The following is a 22,426-nucleotide window of genomic DNA, read 5'->3' on the forward strand; positions in this document are numbered from 1 at the left end:
CTTCTAACAAGTTCTCAGACTGATGCCAATGCTGCTGGTCCACAGACTGACTAAACGTTGAGTAGCCAGGGCCAGGAAGTTACTTGTATTTTATCAACATAACAGGAACACTGAATATTAACTAGGAAGAGCAATCCCACTAATTCATGTTTTGTTATTGTTGTAATTTCTAACCTCAATAGGTTTTTTTTTTTTAAGGCTGGCCATCTGTGCTGATGTGGCATTAAAACAATAATTTAATAGCAAAACTATATTAGCTTAACATATTAATCTCCTTAAATATGTCCCTTTCAGTGCCTACGGGTGAGAAAAATATCCTGTACTTATTTTAGACATTTTTTATTGTTCGACCACAGAATGTGAAATTTGAATCTGATCACCATAACTTTTCAGAGACATGTACAATATAAAGATTTTATTACTTCCATTATCAAAGTTTATTGTCTGATGTTTCATAAGGATTAATTCATAATATGATTAAATTTTCCTTTATCTTCTTTTTTCCCCCTTCCCTTTTTTAGGGGCAGCTTCATGACTTCTGGGTACCAGATTCTTAACAGGAGTTGCAGCAGCAAAAATATGAACCAAGAGAAACTAAATAAGAGCCTTTCCTAGAGGAGAAGAAAGGATTATTACAGAATTCAATGTAATGCTAAGAAAATGTACAGCAAATGTGCCAGTTGCATATCTAGTATGATGCTGGTAATGAAGTTGTCATTTCTGAAGCAGATATGAAATGTGATCTGCTTAACTGTTAAAGCAACTGACCTTTTAAGAGAGCAGAGTCTTATAAAAAGAGGAGGGGTAAAAGCAGCTAATACTTAAATGTCTAACCTATCCCTATTAACTCCTCTTGTTAAATTGTAAGCCATTATCTTTCTTTAGAATAGTATTTGTGGCACTGGGGAATGACAGGAAATATGTAAGAAAAGAGTTTGGACCAACTTAAGGAGTTGGACATGGAAACCAAGACCAAGTTCCATTTGGATTTAATTTTCCTTCTTTGTTATTTTAGGATCAAAAGGGAAAGCATAGAACTGAGTTTAGTAATAAAACACATAAATCTCTTCTTTAACTCCTGTAAACCACAGGGAAGTTTCAATCCATGCATTTTCCTTCACTATTCAAGATTAAAAATCTATTAGATTTTAAAAAATACATTTAAACAAATAATTGAGAAACACAAGTTTGGTATATTGTCAGATCCCCTTAAGGGGAATAAGCTAAGCTGTAAAATAGTGGCTCTGTTTTTATGCCAAAATAGTCATGTGCAGTTTGTTTTGAATTTCTTTTAAGTGCATATATTTTTTTAAATACTGGTTAAATCTTAGAATCTTGGCTAAATCTTAGAATCCTGGCTGTTGATAACCATATTACAGAAGTCTATATTGTAAAAGCCTAAAGATCTGAACAAGTTTCCAAAAACCTGTTTTTCATGAGTATATAACTTTGGCAGAGACCTGGATAATATCTGTTCTTTGGGACACTATGTGTATGTGTGTGTGTGTGTGTGTGTGTGCGCGTGTGCACACATGTGCTTATACCTGAAGTTGTTGCACTTGAAAACCCCAGCTGCTCTAAATTCTTAAACACTGGAAAGCCATCCTTTGGTTTAAATGGTGCAGGGTTAGGAGAAGTGCACATGCTGGTTTTAGCCAAGGGCCCTTTGAAGTCTTTGGTAATAATAGATTCTCACTAGCCAACTGAAAAATTCTTCTATTGACTGAGTGTCCCTTTTAGGAGGATTTGTTTGCTGAAAGAGAATGCCAACTTTTTTTTGTTCTATATTGGCTTGGGTGACCTGTTCTCCTGAGCACTCTAGTGTCTCCAGTTGTGCAGGAGAAAGATGACGGAGGGGGAAGGGAACTGGACTTGATGTTTATGGTTTGAGAAAATGAATTTTGAAAAATAACTTTCTACCTCTAAATTGAGGCTTAGGAGTAAAAAACATTTTATCTTCAATTTATCATTTAAAAAAGCATCAGTAATTTTTGAGCTCATGTCAAGCATTGGGCAGTTAGAGATTTTATAAGGAAGAATAAATAAGTCCAGTTTCCAAGAACCTAACGCTGACTGAGGCTCTAAGAGTCAGACCAACAAAGTTTTATTCTGTGTTGAGTTTACTGGTAAGAATATTATCTTGATACTACCTCTCAAGGGTATTGTTACAAAATGCCACTTACAGTTAAAGAGATAGATACAAAGAGTTATATTTGACAGAACCTTGAAACTCTGGCATCTATCTGCCCAACAATGGGGGCTTTCACTCTGTAATTTAATACTTTGTAGATACATTATTTGTGTGTAATTTTATAAGTGTTCATATTTTTCTCATTTTGCATTGTGTAAAGTGTACAAAACCTGAAAAGTATAAAATACTGCTTATATTGCTTGTAATTACAGTGTGTAAATATTTTCTAATCGTGTATATTGATGGGGGGACAAGTGGGTTATTCAGGTTTTTTTTTTAAGTGACCCTTTTATATTGCAGTTTCAATAGATAACTGCCCATCAAATTTAAAACCACTTTGATACATTTTTATTTAACAGTTCCAATAAGAAAACTCTATTTTTAATTGTCTTTCTCCATTAGAGAAAAATACTTCATGTGTCCCTTTAAAATAAATGGCCAGACGTCAGTTTAGGCCCTTGTATTTATGACTCTGGTAGAGGTCTTCAGTCTCCAGGTTACAGTCCAGTATTTGCATTTGGGTTGTCATAAAAATTTTGTGATTCTCTTTTAGCACAAGTAGCCCATGGTTTTTCTCTCAAATCAAGTATTTTCCTTCTCCCTCTTAAGTCCCCACGCATTGTCTCCCTCCTGCTGTTGTTGCCCAGTGAATGGGATAGTGGAGAGGGAGAAAATGTTCATTGCACAGAGAATGTCAGGCCACTTTGGGGACTTGGCAAACAAAGCTTGCACTGAGTGGCGGTGTGTTTGGCAATATTACTGTGCCAAAAATCACCTTGTCTAATTTTCTGGATATGTATGTCAAACTGATTACCCTTCTTGCAAGCTGAAAATCAAGGTACTTGTGTTTATGCTTTTGTGTGTAACTGCCTTTTCTAAACTGCTTTTCTTGTTATCTGAAAATATAATTCTATTATATTATGCTAAGTGAAGAGGCTCTCCATGCACAAAATGCATCTATGTAGCAGTCAAGTAACAGCATTTGTACATTTTCTGTCTTATCTCCTGATGGCAGTGGTAACTTTGTCATCTTTTGGGAGACTGGCATTTTTTGTTTTGAAGCGCAAATAGTAGCTTGCTTTGGACTTCACAAAAATCTCCCCAGATATAAAAGATAGCAAATGGTGTGTTATAATCCAGGCTCCGTTGGAGCATTTGCATTTTTATTTTTATCAAAACAAATATGATCGGTGGGGACTGGCCAGTAATAATATGTGGAGTCTTTTAGCCAAGAGTAATTTTTAAATTTAAAAAAACAGAAATTTTAGGAGGTGGCCCATTAACAAGCGACTGAGTTGGAAGATTAGGGGATGATTGTCCTGGTTTGTCTCTAAGGAGGCAAGAGTAGGGTACAGGAGGCTGGGCATGTAGAGCAGTTAGCATGATCTGTGGGTGTTATTCTTACTCATTAACGGTGTTGGTTCTCATTATTTGTGCATTTGTTTACCCTGGGCGGTCCTGTCAGCCAGTTGATCCACCAGCTCTTAGACAGTAATGGCAGATTTCCTTTTTATTTTCTTTCTTTTTTTTTTTCCTCAAGATGTTATACATCTTGTTTTAAAGTCCTATGAATGTATGTGTGTGCGTTATTAAAACTGCTTTTTCTCAGTTTGAACATGTGTTTGGTAATATTTGTTTGGGAGTGGGGATGGCTAAGTATCTGGAATGCCCTGTTTCCTCCCCTGCCCCATTCCTAGTTTTTAAACTGATTTCTTCCTCTTGCTTTTGATTATCCAGTTTTTTTAGCTTGATGTCTCCTGTTTCTGGAAAATATAAAGCCACAGTTGTACGCAGTTCACTTTTATATAACCCAGTTAATAATCTGCTGTATACTTTGTACTCAGGAATTCAGTAATCTCATTCTTACCTCATTTACTATGTTCATTCAGCTATTCATTCATTCTGACAATTGAGTATCTACTACATGCTAGATATTCTTGAGGACTCAGTAGTGAACACAGGGCTCTCATGAATCTTACCTGCTGGTATCCATAGTAAATACTTTCCATTCTTAGGCAAAGAGAACTGGAAAAGAATACCCTTGTCCTGACTCCCTTGTTCTAGGGCCTGAGACCAAGAAAGGGGAAGCCACACAGTGCAGAGGCAGGACCATCTCCAACCTGCCAAGCAGTACAGCTCTGGGTATACCAACTGGGGGGAGACAAGTTGATACCTTCTCCCAGGAGAAACTGTTCTTCGGAGCTCACAGAAAGGCTAGGCATTGTTGCCCAGAAGCCTTGAGTTCTAGAACCATGCCAGTGTTTCTTTATCCTTTCTGACAAGCTGGCTAGGAGGAAACGACCTGTGAGCATTTTGTTCCAACAGTGGGGTGAAGGGATGGGGAAATAAGAGCCCAGGCAGAAGCAGAGACACTGCCATAATTACTTACCAGGGGGCAGACAGCACAGTCTTGTACAAGTTAAGGACCTTGACCTTGCCCCCAGGCCTGACCTCAGATCCCAGATTCACCATACTGGCCATTTGATCTTTGACAAGTTACTTAAACCCTCTGAGCCTTAGTTGCTTCATCTGTTAAAAGGAATGATAACAGTGTCTGCCTCAGGGTTTGTGAGGACTAAGTGAGCTATTGCATGAAAAGTGTTTAGTATAGTGCCTGGCATATAGCATGAAGTCTATAGATGCTAGCTGTTATTATTTAGCTCTAACTTGAGGCTCTTCTCAGATGACAAGTAAAATTGATCTTAAGAATATAGACACCTTAGTGTGTACTGACACCTGAGCAAACCATATCTCCAAAGACTATAATTGTAATTGTACTCTCTTCCTTTGGACACAGGGAGCTCCAGAGGCTTCTCTGTCCAGCTCTGTTTCTGCTGATTTAAAAAAAAAAATTTTTTTAAACAACCCAGCATGCTAAAGCTGAGAAATCAGTTGTGGGTGGTAGTTTTCCAGCATTTATGGACATGTCCTGACACTCCCTTTTCCTTGCTAACCATTCCCTAGGCTGGAGTCAAGAGAGGGCAAACAAGAAGACCCAGCTTTGGGTCTGACTCCAAGACGACTTGCTGGGAGGAAAACTTAACAGGCAAAACAGGCTTCTGAGGCACAGTCGAACTGTGAGACTACAGCATTGTTGCACTGGTAACAGTCCCTACTGAAGAAGCGCCTCAGCTGTGTATGTGGCCAAAATAAAGATCACGCCACCTAAAGGGAAAGTGCTGGGCAAACAAGAGGTGGAGAGATGGCAAAGCAGGAACAGAAATGCTGCCACAGTGAACAGGAAGCAGGACAACTTGACTAGGCCAGAATTCTCTTGCCTCAGGGAACCTGCTCAAGTTTCAGGAATCATACCCACCCCCTTCACCTAGGATCCCTGCTACAGTGAGTAACTGCCCTGTGCAAAATCTGGAGGTAAACCCTGGCGTGTAGGTGGCTGAGAATCATTGCTAAAGACAGCCAGCACTACCCTCAGCTGCATTCTTACGTCAGAGTTGGGGAAAATAGCCTAGCAAAAGCAAAACTCATATTTGTGGGGGGGGGGTGTGTGTGTGTGTGTGTGTGTGTGTGAAGTACTCCAGAAGGTTTCCAAATGGTATCCTGTAGCAGCCTGCTCAAAGAGTGACCTGCCTGTGTCCCAGAGCACAAATTCATGGTTAGGTTAGCATTCATTTCTTGGTTTGATTTCTTTTCCACTGTCAGTATTCACCTCATTCACATTTTGTCGGCTGGATTTGCATAGAGAAATATTACCAAAGGGCTCCCTATAGGCAGTTCAATTAATGGCCTTTATATCTGATACTTTCATTAGGTTCAGAGATTTCAGTGGGAGGACAGCAGAGAGAAATGGATTGTGGTCTGGATCTATATTATCAGAAATACTGAAGTAACTGCCCAGTGACAGTTTGGCAAGTGCCATCTAGAACTCAGCATTGAAATCATACATTTTTGCTCATTTAAAAATGTCTGAGTTTGCCATCAGCACCTCAGAGGAGCAAGGCTTGGCTCATAGAATTAAGTTGAATGAGATGCTGAACCTACCACGTTGGCCTACTTGCCACCTCCAGAGGTATCTGAAGTCAGCTCTGCGAGTTCTCTGAGAACTTGGGCAGTTGTGCCTCTTAGCTCGCTGGGCCCCTGCAGTTTAATTTCTCTCCTATCTGGTACCGTGGGTCTAGCAGTCTTCCTGCCCTACCCCCAGCTCAGGCTTCCTTACTTAATCCATCAGCATTTCTTGGGTTTTCTTCTGTGATCTTTTCCAAACTACTGGCTGATTTTTTCCCTTCTATTTCCCACTAGGAACCCTCCCATCAAATCAAACTCACTGCCCTCTTTCATGCCACTTCCCTACTCCCCCAACACAAGTCTGTGCATAAACTTGCACATTTTTGCCTTTGCTAATATTTCCCCTTCAGGCTTACCCTGCTTCCCCCTTGTCAGACCTTACCAGTCTTGATTGTTCTCTCTAAACAAACACAAGAATGAATTTCAAGGCAAGTTACTCAACCTCCTAAAGCCTCTTTTCCCATCTGTGACATGGGGCTATTAATTCCTCGGGATGGGATGAGGATACAAGTAAAAAATGAAGCTGAGGCCAGGCGCGATGGCTCACGCCTGTAATCCTAGCACTTTGGGAGGCTGAGGTGAGAGGATTGCTTGAGGTCAGGAATTCGAAACCAGCCTAAGCAAGAGCAAGACCCTGCCGCTACTAAAAATAGAAACAATTAACCAGGAACTACTAAAAATAGAAAAAATTAGCCAGGGATGGTAGCATGCACCTGTAGTCCCAGCTACTTGGGGGGCTGAGGCAGGAAGATCACTGGAGCCCAGGAGTTGGAGGTTGCTGTGAGCTAGGCTGACACCATGGCACTCTAGCCCAGGCAACAGAGTAAGACTCTGTCTCAAACAATGAAGCTGGACACTCTGTCAAAATATTTGTACACTTTTTACTCCATTTCTCCCCAGCTAGCTTCCCTTCCCCACCCCACACACTTCCTATTTGCAGAGTGCTGGGGGAGGTGGAAGTGTGATGTGGGCCCTGCTGTCTAGCAGTCTGCAGTCACACACACCAGCCCAAACTACAAGATTGTATATGGTTATGTGCCAAACTGTGTAAGCTTTGGGGAATCCACAAAGAAGGATGAAGTGTTTTTCCCAGGGTCTCTTCAGTGAAATATGCCAGTTGAATCCTGTACAGACTCCTAGGCACATGCAAGAGTCAATTTCATATGTTCCCCTGGACCTTATCATTTTGGTCCCTCTTGGGCCCACATCAATACTGTCATGGTTGAAGAAGGGAGGACCAGGCTAGGTCATGGCCCTACAGGCTGGGTGCACTTTAATAGGCGGTGGGAAGGAGGCCTGTGTTTGCACTGGACCATGCTAGTTGAGTAAAGGAGTTGGGGAGTTGATTCTGAAGGGGTTTTCTAGATTGCTGCTGGGTGAGCTGGTTCAACCTGGGAGAGACAGGATATTTGATTGTCTAGGAGGGTGCACTGGAAGTAAGAATGGTGTCCAAGATGAGCCTTAGGGGAAGGCAGGTGTCTTGAGTGACCCAGTCCCTGAAGTGAACCTGGGTTAGGGCTAAGATTTGATGAGTGAACAGGTGCAAAGCTTGTGGCTTATTTATGCAGAAAAAGAGCGTTTTCTGTGTGCACTACAGTTCAAGCTGATACTTCATCCCTTCCAGGCCTGACCACATCTCACCCCCTCAGACCTCAAGCTGAACAGCCAGGCGGCGGGAGGCCGTTGAACCTGGGAATCAAGACTCTGTCTTGTGTTCAAGAGCTTTCCCAACGTCCGGTCTCCACCTACTGTAGCCATCTGTACCCTAGGCCGAGAGCAGAGGGGGTGGCAGGAGCACGAGAAATGAGGTCCCGATTAAAGGACAGGCCAGTGGGCTCTCTGAGAGGGCAAGCGCTGCCCACCCCCATCCAGAGGACAGGTTTGCACGTTCCTAGCAGTGGGCAAGCAGGAGGGGCCCTAGGGTTACCGGGAGGGGAGGGCGGGTTATAAGCATGTGGAGGGCGCACGGGGTGGTGAGGCCACCACCAGGGGGCGATACGAGGGCCGCAGCTCCTGGAGGAGGGGGGACGTCAGATACCCGGAGGGCTGCGTGTGAGCCTCGCCCTCAGTCAGTCTCTATTGCGTTAGGGTGGGGGGCGCGAAGGAGAACAGCGCCCTTCCCCGCACCCCACCCTGTCGGCCCCGCCTTCCAGGACCCCGCCCCACCCCCGGCTCCGCCCCCACTCCCCGCCCCGCCTGCGGCCGCGGCCCCTTCCTCCCGCAGCTGGTGCCGTGGGGCCGCCGAGCCGCGCGTCGCTGTCTCTATGGCCCGGGATCCGAGCGCAAAGGTGAGGGAGGCGGGGAGTGCGAGCGGCGGCCGGGCCTGAGCCGGGGGGCGGAGGTCAGGCAAACCCTTCCCCACGTCCTTTCCACCCTCCGATCTGGGCCAGGCCTTTCTCACCGCCAAGTCCCCCGGTCCTGCATAAAGGCTTTAGAGGGGCGCGGGCCAGGCCTCGGGCCGCGCTGGGTGCAGACTGGCCACCATGGAGTCGGGGACCGGCGCGGGGAGGGGGCCGCGTGGCGAACAGTGTTCCCCGAGATCTGGGTCACGTCTCCCGGCGTCCGGCGGGATGGAAGGAGAGGTTGTCCTCGAGCTGCAGCAGTAGAGACTGAGGTTAGACCTGACAAAATGAGAGAACCGCGGACTGTCCAGGATGTTGGAGGGAGGAGGGTAGCGGGGGAGGGGCTCTCTCAAACGAGGAGAGACCGCCATCCTGCTGGGCAGAGGGAGATACCGCCTACTCTAAGCAGGTGGACGTCTGGGATGAAGGTCGAGAACCTGCTGATTCTCCATTGATCCTGTTTGGAGGGTGCGGGTCTCCCCTCCCCAGTTCCCTCCACCCTAGGATCTAATAGAGGGAAGATCAGAGTTCAGGGGGCTGGCCCTGAGGAGGAACCAGAACTGTGGAACTCAGGGTGGAGTGTGGGGTGTGGACTGGAGACCTTGAACCCGCTTCCCCACAACAGGGGGGAAGGGGGGCATGCCCCGCCCATTTAGCCCCACCTTCCCTCCCAACAGGTTAAACGGGGGCTGAGGTACTCCAGCCCAACTCCCCCATCTAGAACTGCAGTATACATGGGGGCAGGGGAGTGCTAAGTTATGTGTTCCATTGCATAGTCCCTTTGCTAAAGCTAGGAGCCTCCTCCTGCCTGGGTTAGTTACCTGCTCCCTCCCTTGCAAAGCAGCCTGATCCATGCACCCATCCCATTTGAGCATCTGGGTCAGAAGCCTCCCCCATCACCACACACACACTTGGAATCTGGCCTTAGAATTGGGACTTTCGGGAAGGGAGGCAGGGTTCTGCTCTGCATCTCACCCCACTGGACACTAGCAGCCTCCAAGCCTGCAGCAAGAACTAGACCTTGTATGCACATGTGTTTGTCTCTGCATGGATGTACTTGTGTGGTGTGTTGAGGATTCTGTGAACACACATGTACTTGACCCTTCTATGAATATGGTTGTGCCTGACCCACTGTATCAATGTGTTTGTGTGCACATCCCTGCATATACCTATGTATGTGCGGGGCCCTCCTGTTGAATAGGTGTACAATCTTTGATATAAACCCACATGTGTGGGTTTATTTCTCCTTGTCGATCTCAGGCTGTGTGACCTGCTGAATGGATGGGCATGTGAATACAACCTTGTGAATATGTATGACTACATGTGGCCATGGCCCTCCATGTGAACATATGTGTGCATAAACCTCACTCTGTGTGTGTGTGTGAATGACCCTCCTGTGAATCCATGTGTTCACTGTCCTCCTTGTGAGCGTGTGTTCCTCTGTGCCTGCATATCACCTTCCTCTGGCCCCATGCGATTCTTAGAGTAAACCTGTATAAGTGTGCCCCCTGCACCGCACTGAGTGGTTCCTCCAGCCTAGAGTGTGTTCCTCCTGCCCAATCCTAGAGAATGATCCCTCCTAGCCACAGGCTCCCCCTTCTATGCTGAGCAAATAGGAGGTCCCAAAGATAAACAGGTGTGCCTCTACAGTGAGGGGTGGGGCATGGGCAGCTTGCCTAGAGCCTCCTCTGCCCCAGCCCCCAAACCAGGAGCTGGTGACCTTTCTATGGTCCAAGGACCCTCTTTTCTCCCTTTCATATTCTACTCTCCCGCCCCTGGGCTCTGCCACTACATTGTTGACCTTTGCCTCTTGAATAAATGCTCCAAATTCCTGTTATCCTTCTGGCCAGCTCCTGATCCCTCCCCTCTCTTCAAGGCCAGAGAGTTAATATTTGACCTGGAAAGTAAGGGTGATGCCTGCCAATGGCACCCTCTGGCACTGCCTGTGGGTGTCTGATGAGATGGGCGGGGGTCAGGTCTCCTCCACACCTGGTCCAGCCCAGGAAGCCTTCAGCAGCCCCCTCAGAGATCAGGAGGTCTGCCACCCATCCCCAGCTGGTTGGCTTGAGGGAGGGTCCAGATGTGAGAACAGTCTCTAAGATGTGCCAGGGGAGGGGTCCAAGAGCTCAGCGATCCCATTGTTTACCTTCTCCACCTTGTCATGTCTCAAGTAACTGGCCTTCCACACTACAGCCTCCTGCACAGACACTGTAACTGTGTGGCTAGGGGGACCCAGATTCCCACCCCCCATGCCTGTGAGTGCCTGACTGCAGGCAGGGACATGTGTGGATGCCTAGCCAAAGGGTGCGGTACAGACTTGCATGGGCAGAGATGTGCACCCCCTTGGAGAGGAATGCCAAGAAAAAGTTATAATTAAAGAGAAATTCCAGAAGGAGCTCTCAGGCAAGGGAAAAGAAAAAAACAAAGGGAAAACAGGACAAAATAAACAAAGGCCCATTAAACGTCTCTGGTCAGGCCTTCCTGCATGAGGCACCCCCGCAGCTGCCCGAGTTGAGTTTCATTGTTGGGAGGAGCAGGCATTCTCTCAGAACCTGACTCCACCAAGATGGGGTCCTAGCAGAGCTGCTGACTCCGCCAGAAGGCGCTATTACCTTGCTTTTGGGTTGAGGGAGTCTAGGGTCTTCTAAGGACGGTGAGTTCCACCCCAGCCTCCTGCATCGGAGCAGAGGGAAGGAAGGACAGAATGACTGTGAGTTGATCCTGGCGTGGGAGTTCTGTGGAGGCTGGACCTCCTCCCTTCAGTGCCCCCTGAGGTCTGGGTAATGCCATACATCTTCCACCCACACACAGATCAAAGAGCTTTTTTTCCGTTTTTTCTTCAGAAAACGGACCTCAGAAAACCAGGACTAGCCCTGCTGTTGGGGGCAGGGTGACCCCATCAATAACCTACAACCCTTCTATAACTTCACAACTCCCTCTCACCATGGAGTTTACTTCTGATGCAGAAAGGCATGTGATCCATCCCTCTCTCTGACCTCTTAGCTGGGATTCCATGGCCACACAACCCTGTGACTCTATGTTCCCCCAGTTCCAGGACCCCCCTTGGCCCCATGACTCCTTGACCCCCATGGCCTCATGACCCCTGGACTTCCAAGTGACCTCGCTAGACTTTGACCCCTGTGACTGTTCTTCCCATCCCTCTCCCCCGTGACTCTGGCCCTGGCTCCCCCTGGAGGTCTTGTTGGTCTGGGCCTCCCCAGGAAGATGTTTGGGAGGCTCTGGCCCCTTCTCCTGAGCTTCTTCACAGCAACTGCAGTGCCCGGACCCTCGCTGCGGAGACCATCCAGAGAACTAGATGCCACCCCCCGGATGACCATCCCTTATGAAGGTTAGACCCTCAACCTCGAAAGGCGATGGGAGCCCAGGCTGGGGGTTGGGAGGCACCCCAGAACTGGGCTCACTGCTCCCGCTCTCCCCAGAGCTCTCTGGGACCCGGCATTTCAAGGGCCAAGCCCAGAACTACTCAACACTGCTGTTGGAGGAAGCCTCCGAGAGGCTGCTGGTGGGAGCCCGAGGCGCCCTGTTCTCTCTCAGTGCCCACGACATAGGAGATGGGGCTCACAAAGAGGTCAGCCCCTGGAACCTGGACCACCCAGAGGGTCTCCAGCCTCATCCAGCTCCATGGGACCTCAATTTCCCAGAAACCCTGCCAGCCTTCCACAGCTCCCTAATCAGACAGCACTGCCCATCCCAAACCAGGTGTCCCTTGCATCCAATGCTCCTCCTGAAATTCATCCTCACCCCAATTTCCCCAGCTCCCTGGGGTCTTGTTGCCTGGTCCTGTGAGTAATGAGTGTTGGGGTCAATGCATCAGCCCATTCCCTTTACTCCTACTAGATCCGATGGGAGGCCTCACCAGAGATGCAAAGCAAATGTCATCAAAAAGGGAAAAACAACCAGGTATGTGACCTGCCCTGCCTCCAGCTCCTTTCCTCCTTTCTCCTCCTCTTCCTCCATCAGGGATGCCAGGGTTGGTGAAGAGACAGATGGCGGGGGGCAGCAGGGGTACAGACCCACCAGTCAATCTCAGCAACTGCAATAAACATCATAACTATTACTGAGTGGCAGGCCCTGGGCACAACATTTCTAATCCAAACATCTGGTGACCTATTAGCATGCTTTGCAATGGCATCTTAATCCCCTCTGGGCTCCCAAATAATAATCATGATAACAATAAGTAACCTCTACGTATGCTTCTCAATTTACAATGGGATTATGTCCTTATAAACCCCATTGTCAAGTAAAAAAATAGTAAGTCAAACCATCATAAGTCAGGGACCATCTATAATAAGTGCTGACTTAGCTATTACCCCAGCTTTTTTTTTGACCAGGAATACTGTGTAGAAATATCTCTGCTAATTTAAAAATAACCCTACTAAGTAGTATCATCCCCCATTTTACAGATGAGAAAAATAAGGCTTTGGTTAAGGAATATAGCTTAAGTACCCAGTATTCCATGGAGGGGCATTAGTGAAGTGTCAGCCCTTCTGGCTAAAGAACAGGGTGTCTGCAGAGATCCCATGTCTAGCTATGTAACAGATCCACCTGGTGACCTTTTAAAAAAATACACATTCCCAAGGTCTACTTGCCCAGGGACTGATTCAGTGGTCTGGGGTGGTGTTGGTATAGCTGCGTTTAAAGAGACATCTCCGGGAGATTCTGTCAAAGGCTGCCTCTTAGCCTGGGCAATAGCGAGACCCCAACTCTACAAGAAATTAAAAAATCAGCCAGGCTTGGTCCCCAGGTACAGTCCCAGCTACTCGGGAGGCTGAGGCAGGAGGATTGCTTGAGCCCAGGAGTTTGAGGTTGCAGTGAGCTATAATGATGCCACTGCACTCTAGCCTGGATGACAGAGCGAGACCCTGTCACCAGGGAAAAAAAAAAAAGAAAAGAAAAAAAAAAGGCTGCCCCTTAGTGCAGCAAGGGTAGAAAATGGTGGTGAGACAGGTGGCACCCAGGTCGTGAGGGCCATAAATGCCCAGCTGGGAGTTTGGACTTTATTCTGTGACAATGAGCACCCTCACAATTTAATACTTTAGAGTCTCTTAAACTTTAGTGTGCACATGAATCACCTGGGTGTATTATAAATGCAGGTGCTAACTCAGTAGGTCAAAAGAGGGGTCTAATGGCCAAATGAGTTTGGGAAGTGCTACATGCTCAATCCCACAATGCACAGCAGCATCCTTAAGGCTCTGAGAAGTCCCCTAGTAAAGATAGGTTTTACCCATGGTTTCCAAATTTATTTGACCATAGAATTCCTTCCTCCCCACTTCTAAAAATGTAAACATCTTGGGGCAACATCACTAAAGGAATATGTATCTGGCACTGGATGGATTAGAATAGGGTGAGTCTGGGGGCAGGAAAAACAGTGAGGAGGTCGGGGGGGCACCATGTGGGTCAGAGGAAGGGGCCTGAGCAGGCAGGTGGAGTGGAAGGACAGATGCCGGAGGCCTGCACCAGGTGAGGGAGTGGGAGGAGACAAAGAGGCCTATGTGAATTCAAACCCTGGGTAACAGGGCAAAGAAGTCAAGAGGGCAGCCGCTGAGGGCACTTGGTCGGCAGAGGCGGGTGGTGTGGCTGGAGGAGGAGGAGTGGGGCCATAGAAAGGGGCAGCGCTCTGTCATACAGGGCCAAGAGCACGTGGGACTCTATATTCAGGGCACTGGTGAGCCACTGCAGTGACGTGATCTGGTTTACATTTTTAAAATATGCCTTTGAAAGCAGTTGGAGGGGAGCAAAAGTGTGTTGATTGGTAGAATCTCTCTGAAAGGAAACACTAGACAACAGCAACAGCAGTCCTCTTTGCAGGCGGCCTAGGAGACACGGACGAGTGGGAGACTTTCTGTTTACAGCATATCCCTTTGTACCTTTTTAATTTTATACTATGTGCATGTATTCCTCATTCACTAAGGAAATAAAGTCGATTTTATAGAAAGAGTGGTGGAGAGTTGAGAGGGCTGTCAGGTGGCCACTGCGGTTGTCCAGGGAAGAGGTGATGGTGGTAATCGGCACTGGGTGGTCGCGGTGGTGGCGGAGGTGAGGTGGATCAAGTCAAGAGCCATTCAGGACAGTAAGTTAACCACGGACAGGAACTGGATGTGGGGCGAGGGAGTGGGAAGCAGCAAGGATGATTCCTAGATTCTGGACTGAGTTGTAGGATGGATGGAGGAGTGAGGTGGGAAAGACTGGATGAACAGGTCTAGGAGGGAAGATGCAGGTAAGGGAGGAGACGATGAGCTTGGTTTTGACAAGGCGAGTTTGATGTGTCTCTGGGATATCAGGTAGAGGGAGAGCTGGGACATGGGGACAGGTTTGGTAGTATCATCCTGGAGGGGCAGGGGATCCCAGGATTGGGGCAAGTTGCTGAGGAGCTCGATCAGAGAAGTATCTCAGGGCGGTGGCATTCCCGGGAACTCCGGAACCGGGGGTGGAGGGAACTGTAGGAGACACAGGAAAAGTTGGCAGAGTGGTGTCAGGTAATCTGAGGGATACAGGAGAGAAGAGTGTGATGTCACTGGGAGGCCAAGGACAGTGAACTCTAGGGAATATTCTGTGTTCTGGGCAGTGAGAAAGTCCATGGGGATCTTGGAAAGAACCGTTTGTCCTATGGATGGGGACAAGAGCCAAACTACAAAGCTAGACTAATGGAGGTCTCTAGCCAGGCAGGGGGCTCACAGCCCTCCCCCACCTCATCCCACAGACTGAGTGCTTCAACTATGTGAGGTTCCTGCAGCGCCTCAATGCCACCCACCTCTACGCATGTGGGACTCACGCCTTCCAGCCCCTCTGTGCAGCCATTGTGAGTATACCTGCCCCTAGCCCTGATCGCTGATCCCTGACCCCAGACTGGTCTGAACTTGAGCCACTACCCCCACCTGTCCCCAGAACCACTTACTGCTGGCCCCTCGTTCCCCAGGATGCCGAGGCCTTCACCTTGCCAACCAGTTTCGAGGAGGGGAAGGAGAAATGTCCTTATGACCCAGCCCGCGGCTTCACAGGCCTTGTCATTGGTGAGCAGGCCCTTCTCTCCACCCCGAGCATGTTTTTTAGGACATGGATCTCGTCTCTAGGACTAGCCACCAATGTATGTCATGCGCCCTCTTGTCTATGACAAGTCTCATGTCTGGCATGTCCCTGTCCCAGATGGAGGCCTCTATACGGCCACGCGGTATGAATTCCGGAGCATTCCTGACATCCGCCGGAGCCGCCACCCACACTCTCTGAGAACTGAGGAGGCACCGATGCACTGGCTCAATGGTTAGGAGCATGAGGCACAGGATGATGGGGGGTAGGGGACCATTTCTTCATTCTTACTCCCTTGGCAGCTGACCATCCCGCCCCCAAATCCCCAGGTGAGCCTGTCCATTCCATTCCTGCGTGGTGCCAAGGGAAGCTGTGGGGGAGGGCTCCCCAGCTTGTCTCAGAAGCCACTTGAACTGCCCACAGATGCTGAGTTTGTATTCTCCGTCCTCGTGCGGGAGAGCAAGGCTAGCGCAGTGGGCGACGATGACAAGGTTTACTACTTCTTCACGGAGCGTGCCGCTGAGGAGGGCTCCAGCAGCTTCACTCAGAGCCGCAGCAGCCACCGTGTGGCCCGTGTGGCCCGTGTCTGCAAGGTGACAGGGCTGAGGTTGGAGCATGGGTGTAGAAGCTGGACCTCTGACCCTCGCCCCTGACCCTGAGCCACTACCTCCCCAGGGAGACCTAGGAGGGAAGAAGATCCTGCAGAAGAAGTGGACATCCTTCTTGAAGGCTCGTCTCATCTGCCACATTCCACAGTATGAGACGCTTCGTGGGGTTTGCAGCCTGGATGTTGACACCTCAGCCCGCACACACTTCTACGCAGCCTTCACGCTGACCACACAGTGGTTAGTGCAGGGACGATGGGGAGGCAAGGAACTGGGGACAGCACAGGGGCTGGAGCAGAGGTCAATGAGGATGATATATGATCACTGTGGGGAGCGCTGGCTGCAAAGTGGGAATTTCAGGAGAGGCTCTGTGGGCTTGTGGCTGGGGTTGGCCAGGATAACAGTGGGCTCCAGGCTAAGCATGGGTCGCGGGACAGCCTCCACTCTGTGTGACTCAGCCCCCTCCCCTATATCCCATTCCTAGGAAGACCCTGGAGGCCTCAGCCATTTGCCGCTATGACCTGGCGGAGGTGCAGGCTGTCTTCGCAGGCCCCTACATGGAGTACCAGGATGGTGCCCGGCGCTGGGGCCGCTATGAGGGTGGGGTGCCTGAGCCTCGGCCTGGCTCGGTGAGCACCCAGGCCTGGGGCTAGTGCTGAGTAGACAGTCCCTGGGAGGGGCAAGAGGGTGTGGCCTTGTGGAGAGGGCAGGCAGGTGGTGGAGTCCTGAGGTTCACCACCCCCTGCCCCTACCCCAGTGCATCACAGATTCGTTGCGCAGCCAAGGCTACAACTCGTCCCAAGACTTGCCATCCCTGGTCCTGGACTTTGTGAAGCTGCACCCACTGATGGCTCGGCCCGTAGTGCCCACACGTGGACGGCCCCTGCTGCTCAAGCGCAATGTGCGCTACACATACCTTACAGGGACACCTGTTACCACGCCTGCTGGACCCACCTATGACCTGCTCTTTCTGGGAACAGGTGCTTCAGACCCAAATCCTTGATACCTATTGACCCTGATCAGTAATGCTTCTGAATCCAATAATTACTGCTATGAGTAGCCTGGAGTTTCCAATGTCCTGAGGGTCCGCTGCTACTGGCTGACTCCTTGTCCCTGACCTCATGACTCCTGAGCTGTTCCCATTAGGCCTCTTGTGGTGCTGAGAGCAGATCCCATTGTTGGAGTCTGACTCTCTGCTCTTTCCATGCCAGCTGATGGCTGGATCCACAAGGCTGTGGTCCTGGGCTCTGGGATGCACATTATCGAAGAGACACAAGTGTTCAGGGAGCCCCAGGCTGTGGAGAATCTAGTCATCTCTCTGATGCAGGTAGCCCCTGACTTGTGACTTTTAATATAGCCTTGCTGGAATAGGAGGAGGGAGGGGGGAGGTTGGGCAGAGGCTGTGTGTGTCTGTAAGTAGGAGTGGGGGGTGTTGCCAACCAACTGTCCTCTCTGGCTCCCAGCACAGCCTCTACGTGGGGGCCCCTAGTGGAGTCATCCAGCTACCACTGTCCAGCTGCTCCCGCTACCGTTCCTGCTATGACTGCATCCTGGCCCGGGACCCCTACTGTGGTTGGGACCCCAGCACCCATGCCTGCATGGCAGCTACCACTGTAGCCAACAGGTCCCAGGGTAGCAGGTGGGAGGTGGTGGGAGGTGAGGGTCACATGTGGCCTGAGTGGAGGAGGAAGGCCCGCCAGCTGCTGGGGGAGTGGGAGCTAGTTATTGGTAACTAGCCCTATAGACTCTTTCACTGGGGAAACTGAAGCCCAGTTCCCTTTGCTCATGAATCCTGAACTTCTGTCCCCAGGACAGCACTGATACAGGACATTGAGAGAGGAAATCGAGGCTGTGAGGGCAGCAGAGATACAGGTAAGTGACACTCATGAATGTGTGTAGGTCTAACAGCATCTGTCCTCTCTACCATTTACTGTCATCAGTTATGTGCATGTTTGTATGAGTGGCTGTGTCTGTGTGCTTTTGGTGAGGATGACCCAACACAGAGCCTGGCACAGAATAAGTGCTCAACAAACATTTACTGTCCAAATGAATTATAAATGAGGAAACAGGTTCAATACGAGAAGTGTCTTCTCACTTCTGGTGCTCATAGCAAGTGGTGGTGGTGATGGGGGAGCAAGTAGGCAATCAAATGATCACACAAATAATTACACTTATTAATGACAACTGTGAAAGGGGTTCAAAAGGGTAATGGGCGATGATCCCCAAGGAAGATCAGATATCTGAAGGTGGAAGAAAAGTTAATAATCATAGCTAAGATGTACTGAGTACTCACTATGTGCCAGGCACTGATCTAAACACTTCTACACACAATCTCATTTATTCCTATGGCATTCCTGAGATAGGTGCCATTATTATTATCCCCATGAGGGACAACCTTTTTGAGGCACAGGAGCGTAAGTAAACTGCTAAAAGTTATTCAGCTATTAAGCAGCAGGATCCGAATTCAAACCTGACTGCAAGCAGTCTGACTTGAGTTTGTGCCTCCATAGCGTAGTTGCTATGCTGTCTCCCACAAGTGGAGGGCTCAGGGTAGGGCAAACATGCGCAAGCAGAAGGAACAGCAGGCAGAGGGAGCTTGGAGTGTCTGAGCAACAGAATAGGCTGGAGAAGTGGGCAAGGGACCATGCTGAAGATTTGGGTCTTTATCTGAAAAGCAAAAGGTTTCTGAAGAATTTTAGGTGGGGAAGTGGCATGATTAGATTTGTGTTTTTAAAAGATCGCCCCATTGCTCCATGGCGAATGGACTAGGTGGGGGCCAGAGTGGGCTGGCAGTCTTAGAAGGAGAGAAGTGAAGGGGTCTGAGACAGATTCTGGAAACAGAATCTTGGTGAGGGTTGGATACATAGGTGAGGAAGAAAGAGTGGCAAGGAAGACTCCCAGGTTTCTGACTTAAGCAACTGGGTAACTGGTGGTGCCATTCACAGTAGTGGCAATACAAGGAAAGGGCCTGGTGTAGTTTGGGAGACATGCTTTGACCTTAGTGAGGTGCCCAAGAGACCTCACATGGGAATGTCCAGCACATGGTAGACATTCAAGTCTGGCACTCAGGAGAGAGGTCTGTGTTGGAGGTAGAGATTAGGAGTCATTGGCAGATGGCAAGAATTGAAACCACAGGAGAGGGCGAGAGCATGGAGAGAGAATGGAAAAGGGCCCAAGGCACTGCCTGCTTCCTGGTAAGAGCCAGTGTGAACCTTATGTGGAAGCATGAGCAGAGAGGCCTGCTCAGCGGTCCCTGTGACTCCAGATTCTGTGCTTGCTGTCAGGGACTTAGCAGTAAATGATCTGGCTTGCCATATTCAATGCAAGTGTTGACCTCTCCCCTCCCCTCCCAGGGCCGCTACTACCACTGAAGACCCGCTCTGTGCTCCGGGGTGATGATGTCCTCCTGCCCTGTGACCAGCCGTCCAACCTGGCCCGGGCCTTGTGGCTACTCAATGGGAGCACGGGCCTGAGTGATGGGCAGGATGGCTACCGCGTGGGTGTGGATGGGCTGCTGGTGACAGACACACAGCCCGAGCACAGTGGCAACTATGGCTGCTATGCTGAAGAGAACGGCCTGCGCACCTTGCTGGCCTCCTACAGCCTCATGGTCCGGCCGGCCACTCCTGCCCCAGCTCCACAAGCCCCTGCCATGCCTGGGGCACAGCTGGCACCCGATGTGAGGCTGCTCTATGTGCTAGCCATTGCTGCACTTGGTGGCCTCTGCCTCATCCTGGCCTCCTCCCTCCTTTATGTGGCCTGTCTGCGGGAAGGCAGACGAGGGCGCCAACGGAAATACTCACTGGGTCGAGCCGGCCTAGCAGGAGGATCTGCTGTGCAGCTGCAGACAGTCTCAGGCCAGTGTCCTGGAGAGGAAGATGAGGGTGATGATGGGGAGGGGGCTGGGGGCCTGGAGGGCAGCTGCCTCCAGATCATCCCCGGGGAGGGAGCCCCAGCCCCACCACCCCCACCGCCTCCACCGCCACCGGCTGAGCTGACCAATGGGCTGGTGGCACTGCCCAGCCGGCTGCGAAGGATGAATGGCAACAGCTACATGCTCCTGAGGCAGAGCAACAATGGAGTACCGGCAGGGCCCTGCTCCTTCACGGAGGAACTCAGCCGCATCCTGGAGAAGAGGAAGCACACGCAACTCGTAGAGCAGCTAGATGAGAGCTCTGTCTGAGCCCAGCCTCCCAGAACAAACGCTCTTCCAAGCCAGCCTGTCTACCCCAGGCTGGGCAGCTGCCCTCCTAACACAGCCACCCTACCTTCACAGCCCCCACTCCTTGCCCTTCTCCCAACTTTTTAGTGTCCCTGTAGGGCTGGCCAGAGTCAGGCCTAGCCAAAGCCCCCTCCTCAGTCTCCACAGACCCACATGTGAGCAGCCCAGGCCCATCGGTGCTCCTCAGAGGTAGGTGCTCCCTCAGGACCAGGTGCTCTGCAGACCCAGACCCAGTTCCTTTCCCCTTAACCTACACACTTGGGAGGAGAGGACTCCATCCTCCTGTCCCATTCATCTGCCCAAACCCTTTCTCTTTCTCCCAGGCAGGGCTCTGCAGGTCCAGATGGCCTCAATGTCACCACCCTCTGCATGGCCCTGTGTGCTGGATGGTCCTGAAGCCAGACAAGACCTCTGCCAGCCACTTGAGCCCTGCATACATTCACATGTGCACATGGAATAGTTTTTATCAGCTGGGCTGCAGTGTCCCCACTCCCACCTTCTCCGGGTACACTCTTGTTTTCATCCCTTTTTCCAGACTTGTCATATCCCATTCTAGTCCTCTTCCCCAGTCCCAGCTCCATGTGGTGACCTCTTTGGCGAGAGCTTGAAAACAGGCCGGCCTGGGGAGGTAAGACTGCATCGTTCCCCTCTTCTCCCTTCCTTGCAGCCCTTGTGAGTCAGCCTCCCCACTCCCCTGGTCATTCTCAAGAGAGAGACAGACCTCCAGGCATGTCCCTCCCTTCCCCATGCACATGTGCTTACTTCTACTCACATGCACCTTCTGAGCCGCCTCTTGCTGCCTCGGACCCACCTGTCGGGTTTGGTCCGTGGACATTTCAGAGGGAGATCCCCCTCCTATTTAGCTGTCCTCACAGACCCTTCCCTAGGATGGATGACCAACACTGCACTCAGTGAGCCAGCCTCCCTTTTGGGGACCAAGCATTTGCTTCCCCTAAACCACAGCAGGGGAAGGGAGGAAAGATCTGATGTCTCAACTGGCACATGAAGCCCGTTCTTGGAACTATGCAAAGGGCAGAGGCTGGGAGTTTGAATGTTTCGCTCCCACCCCTGTCCTACCTCACCGGGGCACTTTCAGGGTCCAGGGGCCTCTGATGTCTCTAGGCCCACATGGGACAATCAATCCTGAGTTCCCCCATGCCCTCTGGATGAGGATGACTTATTTTTGTAGCTGAGAACATGGAATCCCACGGGTTTTTACTGCCCTTCACCCAACCTCTCCCACCTCCACCCCACAATGAATGTATTTATTGTGAGAATGGCTATACTTCTTTAGGAATGCCCCCACTCACCACCCAGGTGGGTGGAAGAGGCATGTGAGAGTGGGGAGCCTGGGCTCAGCTCCTCCCCCTGTGTTGGTTAATAAATACCCTCTTTCCCCACGGCTATGAGTAGTCTGCTTGGTCTAGACTGGCCTACCCCTGATCACCAGGGGACAGGCTCCTGAGCCTATAGGGAAGGTGCTGCAGTGATTTCTGCATCCAGGGTTGCCTCTGCTCCCCATAAAACCACTTGCCGAGAAAATTGGGATCATCAGCTTCTATCGTGGCTATCCTGGGCAGGCACACAGGCCCTTTTATTAAGGCTCATGCTATTCATTGATCATGGTGATAGGGCATGACAAACAAGGAAAATGACAACAGTTCAAGAATTCATACAAGAGTTTCCAGATTTTTACTTATTGGCTCTCATTTTCTCACCATCCCTCCCTTTTAAAAACTAAGCCTAGAACGTACTCCTGATTTATCAGCCCTCCTGCTCTTCCTTAAGAGGCTTTTCAGCGCCACCCACCCACTGGCCCAAGGGAAGACATGGATTCATTTCTGTACAAAGAGGGGCCTGGGGAAGGGGGGTTGTGCACCCGGGACCAGGGAAAGCTTGTTACTGGGGACCTGGTCTGAGAATCACTCCTTCCAGGTGTCAGGCCTAGATTAACCACATGGCCTTTGGTACTAATCACCCTGAAGTGTTGTTACATGTT

General features: G+C 49.9%; 2 protein-coding genes across 6 annotated transcripts in view; both read left to right on the forward strand.

Moving 5' to 3' along the window:
• SLF2 (SMC5-SMC6 complex localization factor 2) overlaps positions 1 to 3,806 on the forward strand; it is a 44,430-nt gene extending 40,624 nt beyond the window's left edge. Inside the window, exon 20 of one of the 2 annotated variants that reach the window (XM_069460446.1) lies at positions 522 to 3,806. In XM_069460446.1, coding sequence (XP_069316547.1) covers positions 522 to 557 — 36 coding nt within the window. In that variant the 3' untranslated portion in view covers positions 558 to 3,806. The remainder of the gene's footprint in view (positions 1 to 521) is intronic. The other variant, XM_069460447.1, reaches the window with a different exon arrangement.
• Positions 3,807 to 8,425: 4,619 nt separating this feature from the next.
• Positions 8,426 to 20,813, forward strand: SEMA4G (semaphorin 4G). Of its 4 annotated transcripts, XR_011231667.1 has the most exons (16): positions 8,426 to 8,502; positions 11,400 to 11,905; positions 11,997 to 12,145; positions 12,415 to 12,477; positions 15,278 to 15,376; positions 15,494 to 15,587; positions 15,721 to 15,834; positions 16,024 to 16,193; positions 16,276 to 16,445; positions 16,690 to 16,834; positions 16,963 to 17,185; positions 17,417 to 17,532; positions 17,669 to 17,829; positions 18,016 to 18,077; positions 19,559 to 20,616; positions 20,751 to 20,813. XR_011231667.1 is itself a non-coding variant. In XM_069460757.1 (15 exons), the coding sequence occupies exons 2-15, from the start codon at positions 11,782 to 11,784 to the stop codon at positions 20,386 to 20,388; spliced, it is 2,535 nt and encodes an 844-aa protein (XP_069316858.1). In that variant the 5' UTR covers positions 8,426 to 8,502; positions 11,400 to 11,781; the 3' UTR covers positions 20,389 to 20,797. The 4 variants fall into 4 exon arrangements, 3 of the variants coding, with proteins under 3 accessions (XP_069316858.1, XP_069316856.1, XP_069316857.1); XM_069460757.1 differs by having other exon boundaries at positions 17,669 to 17,844; positions 19,559 to 20,797; XM_069460755.1 differs by having other exon boundaries at positions 19,559 to 20,797.
• The last annotated feature ends 1,613 nt before the right edge of the window (positions 20,814 to 22,426 follow it).

The sequence above is a fragment of the Eulemur rufifrons genome, chromosome 28 (genome assembly GCF_041146395.1).
Source record: "Eulemur rufifrons isolate Redbay chromosome 28, OSU_ERuf_1, whole genome shotgun sequence".
Lineage (NCBI taxonomy): Eukaryota > Metazoa > Chordata > Mammalia > Primates > Lemuridae > Eulemur > Eulemur rufifrons.

Coding starts and splice junctions, on each gene's coding strand:
- SEMA4G (XM_069460757.1), top strand. CDS start 11,782: ATGTTTGGGAGGCTCTGGCCCCTTCTCCTGAGCTTCTTCACAGCAACT. Junction 12,146..12,414: donor GAGATGGGGCTCACAAAGAG/GTCAGCCCCTGG, acceptor TACTCCTACTAG/ATCCGATGGGAGGCCTCACC. Junction 15,835..16,023: donor ACCGATGCACTGGCTCAATG/GTTAGGAGCATG, acceptor AACTGCCCACAG/ATGCTGAGTTTGTATTCTCC.